At 43.7% G+C, this 16,888-nt stretch overlaps 1 protein-coding gene across 1 annotated transcript; it reads left to right on the forward strand.

Moving 5' to 3' along the window:
- The first annotated feature begins 1,606 nt into the window (after positions 1-1,606).
- Positions 1,607-15,611, forward strand: IL13RA1 (interleukin 13 receptor subunit alpha 1). Its single transcript, XM_015860421.3, has 10 exons — positions 1,607-2,032; positions 5,103-5,260; positions 6,613-6,748; positions 7,663-7,783; positions 9,261-9,445; positions 9,801-9,952; positions 11,288-11,420; positions 11,837-11,933; positions 12,413-12,497; positions 12,874-15,611. The coding sequence occupies exons 1-10, from the start codon at positions 1,747-1,749 to the stop codon at positions 12,991-12,993; spliced, it is 1,473 nt and encodes a 490-aa protein (XP_015715907.2). The 5' UTR covers positions 1,607-1,746; the 3' UTR covers positions 12,994-15,611.
- The last annotated feature ends 1,277 nt before the right edge of the window (positions 15,612-16,888 follow it).

Consider the following 16,888-nt stretch of genomic DNA (forward strand, 5'->3'; position numbering starts at 1 on the left):
CTGCTCATCACTTCTGCTTCTTCTTGCACCCAGTCACCAGGCAGCCACACTATGCCACGCATCTCATTCATCTTTGAACCTGATTTAAAGAATGAGTACAGGGGGGGAAGAGAAAGGAAAAGAAAAAAGCAGCACTGTTGCTCTTTGGAACTTGTCAGCAAAGTCACTGCTCAGCCCTACGACTGCATGGCTGGACGTGGCAGGAGCACGCGGCCAAGGGCAGCTCGCCTGTGTGATCGGACACTGATGTAACCAGATGTGATGCCATGTGCCAGGTATTTAATAGAGCCTTTCAGAAATACATCAGGTGTGTCTGCATGAGGTCCAGGCACCATAATGCAGATTCATTAGCTCAGAACATCAGGAAACATGGGGCTTGCAACAGCAAGATGCAGGACGGGACTCACTGAGATTGGGAAACAGGGAGTCTCCGGGAGGTGGTGAGGATCAAAGCGTTCAGCAGGAGCTCCAATTGCACCGAGACATGGATGGGAAAACTCATAGCAGAAAGAGCTGGGGCAGGGAGAAACATTGCTTCTGCCTCCGACTGCAGGCAGGCAGCCAACAGGCTGAGCTGAGCCCCGGCTGAGTGCCTGGTGCCGTGTCCTGGGAGATAGAGTGGACAAAACAGAAAGAGGGAAGGAAAGAAAACACTGAGAAGGAAACTGAAAGCAAGAGAGAGGTCACTGGGTCTGACCGGCCGTGCTGTGCAAAGATCATCCGCAGCAGCCATAGTCCACATCAGCTACAGGCAGCTCTACAGCCTGACAGTATCGTCATGTCCTGCAATGTGAAGTGGTGATTTCCATTTGTTTATAACTGTAGGTCCGTGGATGCTTTCTAGCAGCAGTGAGGAAACTTGCTAAACCAGGACTATTTCCAGGACTATCCAAACAAACAGGCAGAAAAGAAAAATCACAGCAGTGGCACAGGACATTCCGCTCCCGACCGTAAAAAGATCCGCTTCCCTTTTTCTAAATGGAGCTCTGCAAAGCAGATGAACTCTTGCAAAACTCGAATTGCTGAGGGAACACCGAACAGTTGGGATGAGTGGGAACAAACGAGCCTCGCTAATCGGTTTCGGTTTGCCTTGAAATTTAGCCAATGTCTGCTCGCTGTTCCATGCAATTTTCTATCTGTGTCCTGGTGATAACCAGGAGCAGTAATGCTGATCACAGCAACACAGGGTCAGAGGCAAATGCCTTGTCCTGAATGTTTTCTTATCCTGGGATGTAACAAAAGGTCACTACGGGGTATTTCCACCTCTGTGGAAAACTGGGAAAACTACAGCCACGTCACACCAATAAAAGAGAGCAAAAAGCGACCTTAATCTTGATTGCAAAACTTCTGGAGCAAAGGAAGTTTGGGAAAGTTTGCATAAGGAAGAGCTGGCGTAGCGGGTGGGAAAAGGGAGCAACGCACGTTTTTAGTACAGATGGCAGCTACAGCAATGGCACGAAATTGCAGGAGGGATTTGGAAGCGAGGGGTTCTGCTGTGCGGGGAACTGAAAAACTGCGTGTAACATCACGAGAGCTACCAGGGGACTCACTAACATGCTGTATTTCGACGTTAGCATCTTGGGCACGTTTCAATAGAGGTCAGAGCCAAGTTGTGGACAAGCACTTTTACTCCCCCAGCTGCAATCTTTCCGAGCTTACGGCAGCGTTGATGCCTGGACAGGATCCCTGGGAGGCACAACAGAGGTGCGGGGCTGCCGCAAGGCTCCACAGTGCGGGCGCAGGGGGATGAGGTACCAGCGGGCAGCAGGCACGACCAGGGGCCGCCCAGGTGGGACCGTGTTGGCCATCACCGCCCTCCGAGGCCGCTCCCCTCGGCTCGGGTTACCTGGGCGGGCCGCGGAGCTGCTCTTCCCGTCTGGCCCGGCCCCCGCGACGGGAAGTGGGAGCGTGCGGCACGGCTCGGACGGACGGGGAGGAGGAGAAATGGAGAGCGGCGGCTCCTTCGGGGCTCCGATGCGGTGTCGGCTGCTGTTCTTCGCCGCGTGTTGGGCGCTGGCAGCGGCGGCTGCAGGTGAGCGGGGCCGGGCCGGGGGGCGGCGGGCAGAGAACCGGGATCGATGCCGGCGGGGAGCGGCTCCCAGCCAAGGGCTGCGGGTGGACGGACCGACGGACGGCTGGTTAGCACAGCCCGCTTCGTGTACCGAAATCAAATGCTTTCGTTTCGTGGCTGGATAAGCTTCAGCGGGATCGGCACTTACTCTTACAGAAGCGGAGAAAGGAGATGCTCGGAGTTCTACATCTCTTTCCCTCCAGGGCAGCATCGGATACTGTTGGTAGCTGTCTTTTAAGCCCGGCGGTTCCTGGGGCTGTCGCTGCCGTAACAAACCCGAGCCGAAGTGGTGCGGGCATTGCGGCGGATCCCCGCAAATAGAGCGCGATGTGCGCTGCGCTCCGGGCGGCAGCGGTGCCTTGAGCTGCCCCTCGGCATCTCGGCTTCCTTCACTGTTGGAAGGGCGAGCAGAAAAGCGGTGAGGGTGCGTTTTAAGAAGCGGGGGGTGTTAAGAAGCAGGGGGTGAAGCCCTTTGCTCGCCTTGATGGGCCCGTACGGCCGTAAGCGTTTGGGAATTGCTGCTTTATAACCGGCTGCGATTCGCTTTATAACCATGAAATGCTTCTTAAGGTAATAAAGGAGGACAAGGAGAAGTTGTTGTTCTTTCTGCGATATTTTTACAGTAATTTATACAAAACGTTCGTTGATGTTTCCACCTTCTGGCTCTTCAAACGTGTCGTGAGGTTTTGGTGCTGTTGGTGTAGGATTGTTGCAGCTCTGCCGTTTGCATTACTGTTGTGCTCTACTAGGAGCTGTCACTGCTCTGTTTGGGTTTTTTTTTCCTTCTCTTTTAAAGATTGAATCTAAAGCTATAGAATGGTTTGTGTTGGAAGGGACCTTAAAGATCACCCTCATCCAACCCCCAAACAGTCACAGTCTTTAATATGTTTTGTGTTTGGCCATTGTGGTGTCCTGCCAAATTGCTTCGCTGATGAGATTTGGATAACAAAGTGTTAGATTGCCTCTATATTATATATAGATGTATGTATGTTGGATTGGATGCTCAAATAAAAGCAAACTTTTAGCTGAATGAACCCACGCAATTCTTAAGCTTTGGCTTCAATTTAAGGCTTTTTGGATTTAAGTTTCTTACGCCGATGCATTTTGTGTATTTATAAACCCTGAGTGTTCCCAGTTCTCACAGCGGGCAGTCACGAATTCTCGCCAGACCTTTTAAATGGTGGTCACTGAGAAAACTCACATTTTTTTTAATGCCTCGTGGCTTTTGTGGGTGATTTTAAAGAAAGCTCGTGAAAGGACATTGCTCAGAGCATGTAGTTGTGTTGAATAAATATTTGGAGGCAGGTTTTGTTTTCTTTGCGTTATCTAAAGGGCCTCCATGAAGCAGCACTTGGCGCTGACAGGCTCAGGCCCTGCTGCTGTTTGCAAGGGTTTTGCTGCGGAAGAGGCAGTAGGGAAATATATTCTGGTGTGGGGCAGGTGATGGGGATGGTGTTCTGGCTCACTGCCTTGGTTTGCTGGTCCAGAACGAGACAGTTGTTTTGTAAGTTTGGTGATTCAGAATTGCTGCGTATTCTGCTTGAAATAATAACAATCCCACAAGCTTTGTCTGCTCAGAAAAACCAGGAGTGTTTGGGCTAAGGCAGCAAATCCCGGTGATTCTTCTCATTTTTGTTCTGAATGTGAAATGTCACACATATGGATGCACAAATGGTAATGTCTGAGCTCTGCTGCTGCTTTTCCCTTGGCTGTGCAAATTCGAAAAGCCCTGTGGCTGCTGGATGCGTTTTCCTCGAGCTGCAGCAGAAATGGCTCTCAGGACATTTAAGATAATGGTATGGCAGACACTTGCTGCAGAATTCTTCCTGGAGGACCCGTTTTGCTTTTCCATTCACCACCTTCCTTCTGCTAGCAGAAGCAGATGTGGTTGTGCATTCAACTGGATGGGAGATCTCATACCTATGTCGTTGTTTTCCCCTTCCACGCGCATTGTCCCATATATTGGAGAGGGTTTTGGGACACGTAGCACCAGTTGGTATCAGTTTCAAGTGTTTGTGGAGCTGCTGCGTAGCAGGGACACTCCTTCCACAGCCAGCAGGTAGCAATGAGACCTAAATGCAATCAAGAACCTGTCTCATTTAGCCTCTTAATAACTATCTTTTAGTAACTTGCAGAGGGTTTCTTAGGGAGTTACCAGCTGCTTTCTCTAGAATGCACCACACTTTAGTTTTCCTTGGCAGTTTTCTACTTTCTGTCTTGTTTCCTTCTCCATCTGACCTTCGAGCTCTGACAGGCTGTTAGCAGGCAGTGACTCAGTGCAAGGGTCTGGAAGGTTGGAGGCCCAAATGGGATCATCCCAGCACCTCTGAGTCACTTTCCTCTACTTTCCTCTGCTTTCCCGTGCTTTGGAGGAGGCAAAAAGCATTTACCACTGAAGCGCAGCCGCGGTAAATTACTACTTCTCCATGCTTAGTTGGCTCACTGTGTGAGAGCTGGGTGTTAACTGTGGGTGATTGAAGAAGTACTGTGGGTTATTTTCTGTTTGACTAACAGATTAGATTGATTAGATTGGGCTGAACTGTGGCTCTAGCCTACAGTTGTTGCTTACGAGTGGTGACAGCTTGTCTCTTTGTCAGGTGCTCTTTCTGAACCTGTACTGATGGCTGCACTGGGGGTAGGATAAAGTATTAATGGCTTCACAGACTCAACATATATTTGCAAAAGATTTGGTGTTTGTGGTGTGAACTCACTACAGGAAAGAACTGGGAAACACAGGCACTGAGATTCATCTTTCCCTATAAACATTGGTTTCTTTGCTCCAGGCACCGAATGTTGTGATTTCCTTGGAATTACTTCATAATATTTTGTGTGTTTCTTATAGTAATTTAAGCAATCAGTGGGCCTGGTTAATGGGAACGGTGGAAGTGTTTTGGTGGACAGTAGCTTATCCAGTTGCAATTAGGAAATAAGGCTGTCTGTCTTCTTTTCAAGAGCTACAATTGTGTCATTGCTAATGGTGAAATGTGGAGCGGTGGGGTTGTTATACCGGTAACTTCTCTTTTCTTTTTAGAAGAAAAAGCTCTTTCCCCTCCATCCAACCTCAACTATTCCTTTATCCAAATCTGCACCTTGAACTGGACGTGGAATCCCCCAGAGAACATCAGCAGTAGCTGTGACCTGGAATATTCCAGTGACATCCTGATCGATGAGGTCTCTCAGCACAAAAATGTGAGTTCCTCAGGTCCTTCTGTTCTGCTGTGCTCTGGTGAACGTGTTACTGTGATAAAGCTTTGTCTGTATATGTTGTATTCTCGTGTATGTGTAGACATGTTAAGAAGGGCAGTTGTGATATAACTTCTAATTCTTGTCGTGGGGTCAAAACCTCAAAAATGGGTCATGCCAGCATGTGGAATATGCAGACAGAAGAATCTGTCACTCTCTGATAATGGAAATGCTCCTGATAGCACAGAAGTACTGCAGTAATAATGTGAGTGTGTGTGTGTGTGTGTGTGCCTGCCCTGCCCCAGTGCCATGATTGCATTTACTCGTGGGCACTGTGTTATGAAGACGGCATGAAAGAGATCTTTTTCTCTTCATAATGGTGTTTGTTTGTGTCTTCTGCTTTTCTTTCTGTGCTGGGTGTTTTGCGTCCTCCCAGCTGTGATTCTCGGTGTGTAGATTAGCAACTCTTTGATCACAGTGACAAGAAGTATTTCTGTGACACCAAAGGAGCTGTAGGAGAGCTATCAAGATAATTTTCCATCCATCAGTAGTTCCATACAGTCAGAATTTGAAGTGTGGAGTGCACACCAACCATGGGACCAGCAGGGCTGCTGTGCTGGGCATGGTTCAAATGAATGCAACACCCCTAAGGATGAAGTAGTCCGTTGTTGTTGATCCCCGGATGTTGTTCATATTCCTAATGGCCTTTGCACTGTGACTGCTGTGTTCTGTCTGAGAGCCCCAGCATGTGCTGGGATTGGAGCAAGGCTGTGGTTTCACAAACAGATGAGCTGATGAGGATGGCTGGATGCTGTTAAAAGGGTTATATGTCATTTCTGACACCCTCTCCTCTAATGATCGCCATCAGACCTTTCTGTGAGTCAGTTGAACTTGCTAACTCAGCAGGAAGATATTTACTTCCTTAATGGTTTTAGTAACTGGAAGCCTGCTTGGATTACAAGTGGAATGGTTTGTGGGAGGGCTTAACAAACATTAAGGACAGCAGCAGTGAAATTGCTGTTAGGTCCATGCAGATGTATTACCGGATTATTTTCCTCTTGTGTTAACTCTTCAATCCCTTACTCCCGCTGTGGTAGTGTTCCTTACTCCTGTTACAACAGACATGAGCAAGCACACAGAATTCTCTTGTGCTGAGTTGTGAGCGTGTCTGATAAGGAAAACAAACATCTGAGTGACATCAGTCCTCCCATGTGCGGTCAGACGTTGGTGTCACTGGGCTTTGAGCTGCTTTTTTTTTCTAATGGACTGAAATGTGTGTTAGTATTACTATTAATTTCTGTGTGTTTGAAGCCATATTCCAAATGTTCTGGTTTTCTTTTCCCCCCACCTAAACCTAGGAGTGGAGAAAGAGTCTCTTTCGCGTGACTGATACGGTCTTGAATAAGGAGATGCGTTTCAAAGTGAGAAGTGAATGCAAGAACAGTAATGCCACCAATCACAGCCAGTGGGTGGAGACCTCTGTTCCACCAAAAGGTAACGCAGAACAGCTAGGCCTGAGGCTGGCATGCGTCTCTGGGGTGAGGAGATGGAGCATTATCTGCGCTGTTGGAACAAAGTATCTTAGAGATCAGAGCAAAATATGTCTGAGAGAGATAGCGGGGTAAAGGGGAGGTCAGTTGGCAGAGCTTAACAGAATGGCACACAATGGCATCTTTTGATGCTTAAAGTCTCACGGACAAGTTCTTCATGTTTAAATGTGCTTTCAAGGTGTGATCGCCATCATTAATCTTCTACCTGCCATCTTGTGGCTGTGAGATAAGAGGGAACTTAACATTGACTTAAACCTGCTTGTTAGTCACTCACATCTAAGTTTATTTCTATGATTGGATGTTTAGAGGAATCAATGGAAATTGCAACTTATCCCAGCGTTGCATTTGTCTGTATTTAGGAACTAAAGGTATTTCTATAATCACAGAATAATTAAGGTTGGAAGAGATCACTAAGATTATCAATTCCAACCATTCAGAATAATGAGAAAGTAATAAAGGTAAATATAATTGACTGTTTTTAAGGTAAGTGTCCATAGTAACGATGATAAAGCTGAGTACTGTGCCTACAACCATTGAGTAATTTAATTCCTTTTTAAAGTATCTGTAGCTCAATAGAAACAAAATATTTTCTTGACTCATCACCTCAGGTAACTGAGTAGTAATTTACATGGGGTGGAAACTTTGAGTATCGCTGTTATAATCAATGACATTCAGGATCTGTCCTGGCAAGATGTCAGTGAACGACTGGAACTGATGATGTGTTGTGCTGGAGCAACACGAGTTGGGATGTTACTTTCCTTCTGCATGTTTTCAGTTACGTAAAAGGGGATGTTTGATTTTTGGAAAGCGGTGAGAAGACTTTGCTGGTAAAATGAAACTTTCAAACTCTCCTTGCAGGTGTTCCAGGTACCGCTGCTGTTGGCTTGAGCTGTGTCTGGCACAACCTGCAGTACATGCTTTGTATGTGGCATCCTGGAGAGAATGCAAGTAGTGATACCAATTACACTTTATTCTACTGGTTCGTATTAACTTTTTATTACCAACCCAAAGCTGCTTTAGCTTTAACCTGTAGCTCTACACTGCTTAATGCATTTTATTTCCTGTTACTCTGAAACATCCTGAAAGCACTGTGTACAAGGGTGTCCTGTCCAACAGAAAGCTGCTGCTGGAAGCTGCAGAAGTTGCTATGCAGAGTCCAGGGAATTGACATGTTTATTATGTGAAGGATTTGCAGTTTCTGAAGCCCTTTTACTGCCATTTCTTTGTTTTTCTAATAATGGATTCAAATGAGGAAAAAGAAGAACTGCACTGAAGCTGTATGTTAGTTCCTCTCCTTGCAGCCCCATAAGCGTGGGCGATTTAAGTCAGAATCTCTCACTGATGCACGTCAGCTCTTAAATCACTGGAAAATGGTATGGAAGCATTAACATTGAGTAGTTCTGTTTGTATCTTATATGTCATAAATAACTGATTCACGCTGCAAGCAATGACGAGCATCTTTTTATCATCATCTGTGCTTGCCAGCTGACTGCCATAAACAGACTCTTGTTCCAAAGGGGGGGGGTTGGAGTGCGGTCAGAAACTTGGCTGAAGGGGCTGGTGGGATGCCATGGATATAATGTTAGCTGAGAATAAACAAATTGGGTCAGTGCACTGCAGTCGTTGCTGAAATGGAGGCTTACCAGAGCAGGTTGATGCACCTATATAGCGCTGTCTGCTCTGAATGCTTATCTTCTTTCTAGACCCAAATTAGTGGTAAGAAGAACAGATACAAGAGGGAACCAGAAAATAGGATGGGCAGTACTGCCTTTGGCAGCCCTTTGGCAGGGCAGTGTGAGACAGGGAAGCATCATTCCTAATGTGCTCCTAAACAAAGCCCAGGTTGCTGGTTTGACAACATTCCCTTCATTTACTGTAGAGGGAAAGTTGTTGGAATGTTTTCAGTGGAACTTGGGGACACAAGGAAGAAGGCAGTCATCTCCTCGCTGCTTCTGGAAGGGAATATGTGTTGGAAAGCAGATGCATGCAGTAGGTGAAATGTGTCCATCTCTACCAAGAACGACCCTACTGTGGAAGGAGACTAGTCCTTCCTGCACTGCGGAAGGAGATTAGTCACCTCATCACAAGTGAAACCATTGTCAGGAAATGATCTTGATTTGTTTGCTTTCTAAACAATCTTCTGTTTTTTTTCCCTTGAAATTGTTTTCCTATGGAGAAAACAAGGTCTCGATCTGAAAGCATTCATCAATCTGATGCCTGGCAATAAAAACACTGTGACCTGTCTCTCTTTCAGCTGCTGGACACTCCTTATGAAAATAATACGCTTCCTGAAGCTTGATATGAGTGGAAGGTTCTTACATACAATTAATGCTAAACAAAAATACCCTATATCACAACTTAGCATCTGCCCTTAGGATTTGCAACAGATGTATAAATAAGCTTGCCCCTTGCTCCCTTCTCTTTAGAACCTATTTTTTTTATTATTATTCCTATAGGTTTGATGGTTTGGAAAGGCATAAGGAGTGCAAAAATTATTCTGTGAGCCAAGGAAGCTTTGAATGTGCCTTCAATTTTACCTTCCCTCGGGCTGCCAATAGGTACCCATCGATCAGTATACTGATTAGAGATGACTCTGAAAATATTATGCCTGTGTGTGTGACTGAAAATCCTACCACCCTTGGTGAGTTGAATGCCACGTAGAGGGGGGTGGGGAAAAAATGGTGGAGGAAAAGAAATTTGCCTGTATGTCAATGTGGTTTGAGAAATAGCATGATTAGATGTTCCCTTCTTCTACTGATCTTTGGTTTAGAAATCATATAGATACGGTTTGGTTCTCAGGAAGAGTTTTCACTCCTTTCTATTCTTACTCTTTCTTTGTTTTGATTCTTTCTTTATTTTTTGTTGGTGCTTTTTCCCCTTTCTGTTGCTAAACTGATATATGTGTAACGTTATGCAATGTAGGACTTCTGTTCATGTTTGTAACCATTGCAATATTGTTTTTAATGAATTCTATTTATCTCTATTTTGTATGTCAGTAAAACCTGCCACACCAACAATAGTTAATCTATCATATGTTAACAATGGAATACATCTGCAATGGAGTGAATCGGGTACAATTCCAGCAAATTGCCTCAGTTATGAAGTGAGGTATCACAATGGTGATTCGACCACTGCTCAGACAATTCAAGTAAGTTTTCATTGCTTACATCTAACAGTTGTTTGGTATTTTTCCTTGTGCATAGAATCGTAGAATAGTTTAGGTTGGAAAGGACCTTAAAGATTATCCAGCTCCAACCCACTGCCATAGGCAGGAGTGTGCCTTCTATAACTGGTGGTGATGATCATAGTAACTCATCCTTTGTTGTTTAGAAATGAGTAATGGTACGTACTGCACGTGAATGGGTTGGTTGCACTAGCTGAAAGGATTGTGTGGATTTGATAGATTTTTGCCCCATATGGTAGTTTTCCAGTAGCAATATCTATACAACATGATCCATTGTAGTCTTCCAAATCCATGCCATTGTCTATTACTAAGCAATAAATTGTAATAACTCTCTGATAAAGAGCAGTGTATTCAACTAAGTGACAACGCTCACCAGGAAATATACTGCAGTGCATAAACTTTCTTCTCTTTGATCTGGAACTTTGGTCTGGTGACGTTGAGCTTGCCTGCTATTGGCCTTCTCTCTGCCAAGTGACTTGTTTGTCCTTGGATGACATGGGTGAAGTACCGTGAAGCAAAATTAATTGCACCCAAGAAGACACAACTTTGTATAGAAAGTCATGGGGGATTAAAAGTGACAGCAGAGGGTGGGAGTAGAAAAAGAGTTGTGCAGTCTTAGATATACTGATTTAGACATACATATAAAAACCGTTGACTTCAGTGTCTGGATGTACTCATGCCTGAATCTGTGTAGTCAGACTGACTGTGCTGTCTGATCATAATGGTAAACAACAAGATAAATTCATAAGCAAGGTGCCAGTCTCGTCCAGCAGAGCATCTCGTTGTTTGTCCTACAAAAAATTCAGCAAGCTCAAATTATGTTAACAATTCTCAGGGAACTGGCCTCTTCTATCAAAAATATGTGAAGTTCGAGCCCAGCTCTTTACAGAGACATGGCAGAAGAGTTTTTCATGGTCAAAGTTAAATCAACACTGTTGCCCTGTGGGTCAGGCAGTGCAAATTGTGGATGTTTTGCCAAAAATAAATAAATAAAATGCACCATGCCAGACACTAAGTCTTAGTTTGAATCATTTTTTGCCAAATGCTGTATGATAGATACAGCAGTGAGTCAGCTTAAATCTTAGCTTTGGAATCTCTGTTCAGGCACTCTTTGCTGGTTAGATGCTATTGTGTCCTTTTCTATGAAGTTCAATATTCATATGGAAAGATCTTCCATCAAAACATTTGTATTATAATACTGCAAGAAGGAAATTGAGTGGTAGTTGTTGTTGTTTTTCTTAAGAAACAAAACTATATTGGTAATCATACAAAGCAAATTACCTTTCCCTTTTATGCTAGGTTAAGTTTAATTCTACGTCAATCCCTAGTGTTGATCCTAATAGCAAGTACACCTTCCAAGTGAGAGCACAGCCAAGGGTCGAATGCTACAGCAGCAAGTTCTACAGTGAATGGAGCGAAGAAAAGAGCATTGGTGAGAACAATTCTTCCTTGAATTTGAGTTTATCTGTTAGGAATCTCACACCTTGCCTGATGAGTTAATGGCTGGGTCATCCTCCTACGTAGGTATTTAACTTTGCATGAAGAAAGATCAAGGGAATTCTGTTATTGCTCATGCTTCTGCGTTATGGGTTGCCATCCATCTAGGTGACTGTACGGCTCTTTCAAGTGCTGTCATTTCTTCAGCTCTGAGTCTCTGTTTCTCATTTTCTTGCCAGCTGTATCTACATTACAGTATCATATTTTGAAAAAATGGGTCCTTGCATGTCTAAGTATTATTGTGTTTGAAAAACTCTCTGTGAGTTAATTAGACTTAATTTATTCATTGTCGTGTTTTTCCAGAAAAACCTCCCAAAACATCCCTAACCTTCAACTATTTTTGTCTTCCAGGTGAGAATCCAAACTCTGCATTCAATTTTATTTTAATAATCACCATTCCATTAATAGTGACAGTGTCCACAATAATCCTACTTGTTTACCTTAAAAGGTAAATAATTCTATTGCTTTATTTACGGTCCATTACTTCTGACTGGTCTTTGATTTACACTGAAATGCATCCGTCTTACAGTTAATTACTCATGATGTGACACATTTCAAAAGTAGCATGCATTAAATAGCACAAATAGCAGCACCACTGTGCCTCCTCCATTGGAATTAGATTAGTAGGCCAAATAGGTGCTCTGTTTTCCCTTTGGTTACATTGCTTATGGTTAGATTCTTGTTGTAGGGTTGTCACATCCTCTCTTCTTAAGCTGTGAAGTCCAAATTCAAAAGTAGTACATATGAAGTGTACATACAATGGAATTAAAGAATGGGGCTGCAGTTGTGCAGAAGCTAAATGTGAGCTGGTGGTATCAAAGCTGACCTCACACATTTTCTTCTCTGTACCCAAGCATGACTTTGAAATGGTGATTTTTTTCTTTTGTAACTAATTAATCTGAAGTTTTTCTTCTTCATTTTCTAAAGGCTTAAGATATTAATTCTTCCACCAATCCCAGACCCTCGGGAAATCCTGAAGCGCATGTTTGGGGAGCAGAATGAGGATCCCCAGGTTGGTACAAAGCTATTTGGTGAGCTTATCTATGGAGCTGGAATCTGTAAGCTTCCACTTTTCTTTTTTGATACCATCTATCTCAAAACCAACTTCATAGAATCAAAGAATCACCAAGGTTGGAAAAGACCTAAAAAATCATCCAGTCCAACCGTTCACCTATTACCAATAGCTCCCACTAAACCATGTCACTCAACGCAACATCCAGTTGTTACTTGATATATGTAAGGCCAAGTAATTGCAATGGAAAGCTGTATGGAAGCAGTTACCCAAAGCTTTATGTTGTGAAACTGGTCTGTTTTCTGGGGGGCTGAAAAAAACAATTCTCACAATGAATATAAAAAACACTGCTTAAAACGTTACTCTTCTCTTCCAGAGCTGTGCGAAGGAGGACAGTATGAATGGTTATGACAAGTTAATCAAGGAAGAAGAAATTCATTCTTTAATTTTAATAGAAGCTCCTGAATCCTCTAATTCTGAAAAAGAACCCCGATAAACTGTTTTCACAGTAGAGGAGAAGGGAAGACTTCAAGAGTTGCTCCTTTAACTCAGGTGACAGTGTGGATGTGAAAAGGCCTGCAGACCATTCACCAACTCCTACATTATGGAGTCCTTCCTGAGCCTTATCTCTTTGATGCTCAGAAGATGCATCACCGATGTTGGCCGTTCTTCCATCTCTGCTAACAAAATTCATCTTGGATCCTTGGAGATGGACGTGTACATAAATTTCTCCTGACTGCATTGCAGCATTTCTTGTTCAGTCTCCAACATTCTCTGCCCCATTACTTCACATCTGCACCTGTGTTTGTGCCACGCAGTAGTTTGTAAATGCTGGCTTCTTTTTATCAGGTTCTGTTTGGTTTTGGAACCTCACGTGCTGTGAGTTCTCTGAAGTGTTTGGCTTTGTTCCTCAGCAGGTGAGGCAGGGCGTGTTTACAGCAGGTGAGTCACTGTTGTGCTGCACACGGAGCTGCCAACAGATGGGATGCAGAGCAGTGGCTGTTTGGGTGCCCTGGGCACAGGGTCTCCAGGGGACATCTGTGGACTGATCATCCCTAGCTGTTCTTCAGCCGTGGGTTGAATAAACCCAGCATGATAGTTGCTTTTTTTCTTCAGATACGTGCGAAAAGCCTCCTTACTTTCCAGCTGGTATCCAGACTGTTAGCACAGAAGAATCGCTTTGACTTTTTTGTCCATTCAAGTGCCTTAGATACAAGGCCTTCTTGAACTTTGAGTGTTAAGTAAACTTTTTAAGTGATAACCATTATCTTTACCTCTGTTGTGCAGTGGCTGGTGACTGTCACCAAGCGGTCATCCTGCTCTGGCCATATTGGCCGAATGACTATAGAAGCTGAATCACGGGGAGTTTTTCCAGCAGAATTTCCAAGGTGGATGCATAAATCCTAAACCACAGAGACTGAAGACAGAGACTTCAAGATTTGCCTGTACTGCTGTGCTGTCGGATTTGGGGAAGGAGATGATGGCAGCCTTGGCCTGCTTTCTTGGGGGCCAAACTTTGTTGTTTCAGTAGCGATCATAGGATTGTTAAGGTTAGAAATGACCACTAAGATCATCTGCTTCGACCATACGATGACATTTGGATTCCAGTTGAGACTTTGCAGCTTTTTAAAAGGTGCTTATTTGACTTCAAAGCAAAAATTCATGAATGAAATTTGGAATGAAAAATCATGAATTAATTTTATTTATTTTTTTTTTTTTTTTTCTTCACGTGGTTTTATTTTGAGGTTACTTTACCCCAGAAGAGCCCAGCAGAAGTTTTCTGGCACAACTGTGATGTTTCTCTGCACTGAGTTTTTGAGCATTTAGATTGTGAGCTGTGCTGCAAGGCAGCTGATAGCAGTGCATGGTTTGTGCTGGAAGCAGAGAGATGTGGGGAGAAAGGGGCTGTGGGGGGGCTGAGGGGCTTCTTGCTCTTCCCTCAGCATCACAGTGTGGGTGTGTGGGTTGTTGAGACCCTTGTAGCTGACTGGGAGGAGATCTCCAGAGGTTTACTAGGAGCTTTTTCAGAAACCACTGATGTTTTAAAATCCAGCCCTATCCTCAAGCTCAATTCTATCAAAATCTTGAAATGAAATACTTTTTTTTTTTTTTTTTTGGATACTATTCTACAAGAAGTAGCACTAACAGGGCTATAAAAGTACATCCTTTACCCTCCCATGTATTTTCTCCCCCTTGGTAGTTCCCAGCCCCCGCTGAATCACTCAGATATGCAGTTCCTTTCAACATCTCCTGCCTACCTCCAGCTGCTGGTGGTGGAAAGGGAAGAAGTTCAGCAGAACTTACAGATCTCATACTACCTTAAGTCTTCTACTTACAAGCATGCTAAATATATATATATATGTAATTGGTTGATGAGACAATACAAGATGTCTCAGGGATTTCAGTGCGATAGAATGACACTCAGGTTATACGGAGTCAGCTAGCAGCACTGTTTGGTATTCCAGAGGCAAAAGAATAGCATGGGTTGAAAGTTATTAATATCGTTCATCAACTTAATTCCTGCTGCCATGCAATGTTCATGAGATAATGATTTCTCACATCTACCTCATCTCAAATGTTGCTCATTTTAGATCGCTAGACAAACAAATGTATGATTTCAGTATCAGTAATCATAACATAACGTCAAGGTTTGTGGCTTTCGGTATATCAGTCTAGGAAGATAATCCTTGGTACTTTACCCTGAGTTCTTTTGGCTTTGTTCTGATGTTTATAGTAAATCCAAAGTGTGTTTGTTTGGAAAACAAAACAGAAATCCCTTAAGGAAAATGAGGGGGTAAAAACAGACTTGGAAGTTCTAGGCTGAATGAAGAGCTTAAATACAGAGCATGGTTTATATCGACAGAGAAATATTTGGGGTAATCCTTTGTTTTCTGTATGATAGCAATTTTACACACTTCCCAATGGATGGGTGCACTTCCTGAGCTTGTGTTTCAGCATGCAAAGTGTCTGTGTGTGTTGTGGTCTCCAACACATCTTGTTTACGGTGAAGGTTTTCTCCCCAGTTTTGCTATTGTTTGTGTGCTGTTTGTTGCAGTTACTTGAGCTGTACATTTGTTTAAAAACTAAATAAATACAGTGGAATATTTTTCGATACAGGTGTGTGGCACTTCCTTCTTGGCTTCAGAAAAGCTGGCAGTGGTTTGGTAAGGAAGCATGCTTGAGGCGTGCAAAACAGAAGCAAAGCAGAGTGTTGCTTTGCCACCTCTCCTCTCAGTGATCCCAGCCTGTGTCATCAATGGGCAGTGCTAGGACTGCTGGTTTGGGGCTAAGATAGTGTGGTGGAGATGGAGCTGTGCGCACAATACACGCTCTTGCCGTGTGCATTCTCATTCCAACGCCATTTTCTTCCATTGGTGTGTTGTTCCATAACAGTGAAGTAATAAAGAACACCTTCTCAAGCAGCAATTTGTCTTGCTTTGCTGTAACCTTAGGAGTAGTTTGAGTATTTTATGTGCCTGTTAGCTGCTGAGGTAATTAACAAATGTCAAGTTGCTAACCTGATGATAGCCATTGCTTGGCTGCTTAGACCCGCGTGTGCACAAGTGCCAAATAAGCACATCAGCAATGGCTTGTTTGAAAGATTCCCTGTAAGTACACGTTGTTCCCTTCAGTTCAGTGGGCAAATCATTCAAATGTAAAGAACAAACTGGGAGGATAAATAGCAGGGCTATTTGGATTTTTGTTTTCCAGTTCTGCAGTTCTCATGGCAGCAATGAGGAATAACGATTTTAAATGCTCTTCAACAATTGCTCTCTGTTTTTAATACATTGTGCTCAATAGAAAATGATTGAAGCTTTCTCTATCTGACATGTCCAGAAAAATCCAACACCTGATTTACTTGTAAATTTTCACTGCTCTCAGTTAAGGTATGGTATGACATAGTTGGGTAACTTAAAAGGAATCAGTAGGTGGATACCTCAGTTGTAAGTTAAAGTATTTCGGTGCTTAACAGGTACAACCATTCACAGATGGAAGACTTTCCAGTGAATGGAAATACCCAATAAATTTAGTTTTGAATGAGCACTTGCTATATTCAGAATTTCCACTGGAAGGAAAAGGTTTGATTTTTCTTTTCTTTTGTTAAAAGTCTTTCAGTTTTGGAGGGATTTTCCCCTCACCCCAAGAAAGAGGTGGGTGATTGGGAGCCCAGGTATGGCCACGGTACTGCAGAAACCCCCCAGCACTTTGCTCAGGCAGCTGCTGTATGCCCCAGCTCTGGAGTGGGTGCAGTGAAGGTGGAGAGAGCAGGAGGTCAGCCAGAACTATGGAGAGCTCGTTGAAATGGTGACCAACTACTTTGGTTTTGCTCACTTGGTTTTTGCTGCAAGCATCCATTCAAAACAACCCCCAGTGAACATGTTGCCAGCTGT

The sequence above is a fragment of the Coturnix japonica genome, chromosome 4, assembly GCF_054131305.1.
Source record: "Coturnix japonica strain WE chromosome 4, WE-NBRP24, whole genome shotgun sequence".
NCBI lineage: Eukaryota > Metazoa > Chordata > Aves > Galliformes > Phasianidae > Coturnix > Coturnix japonica.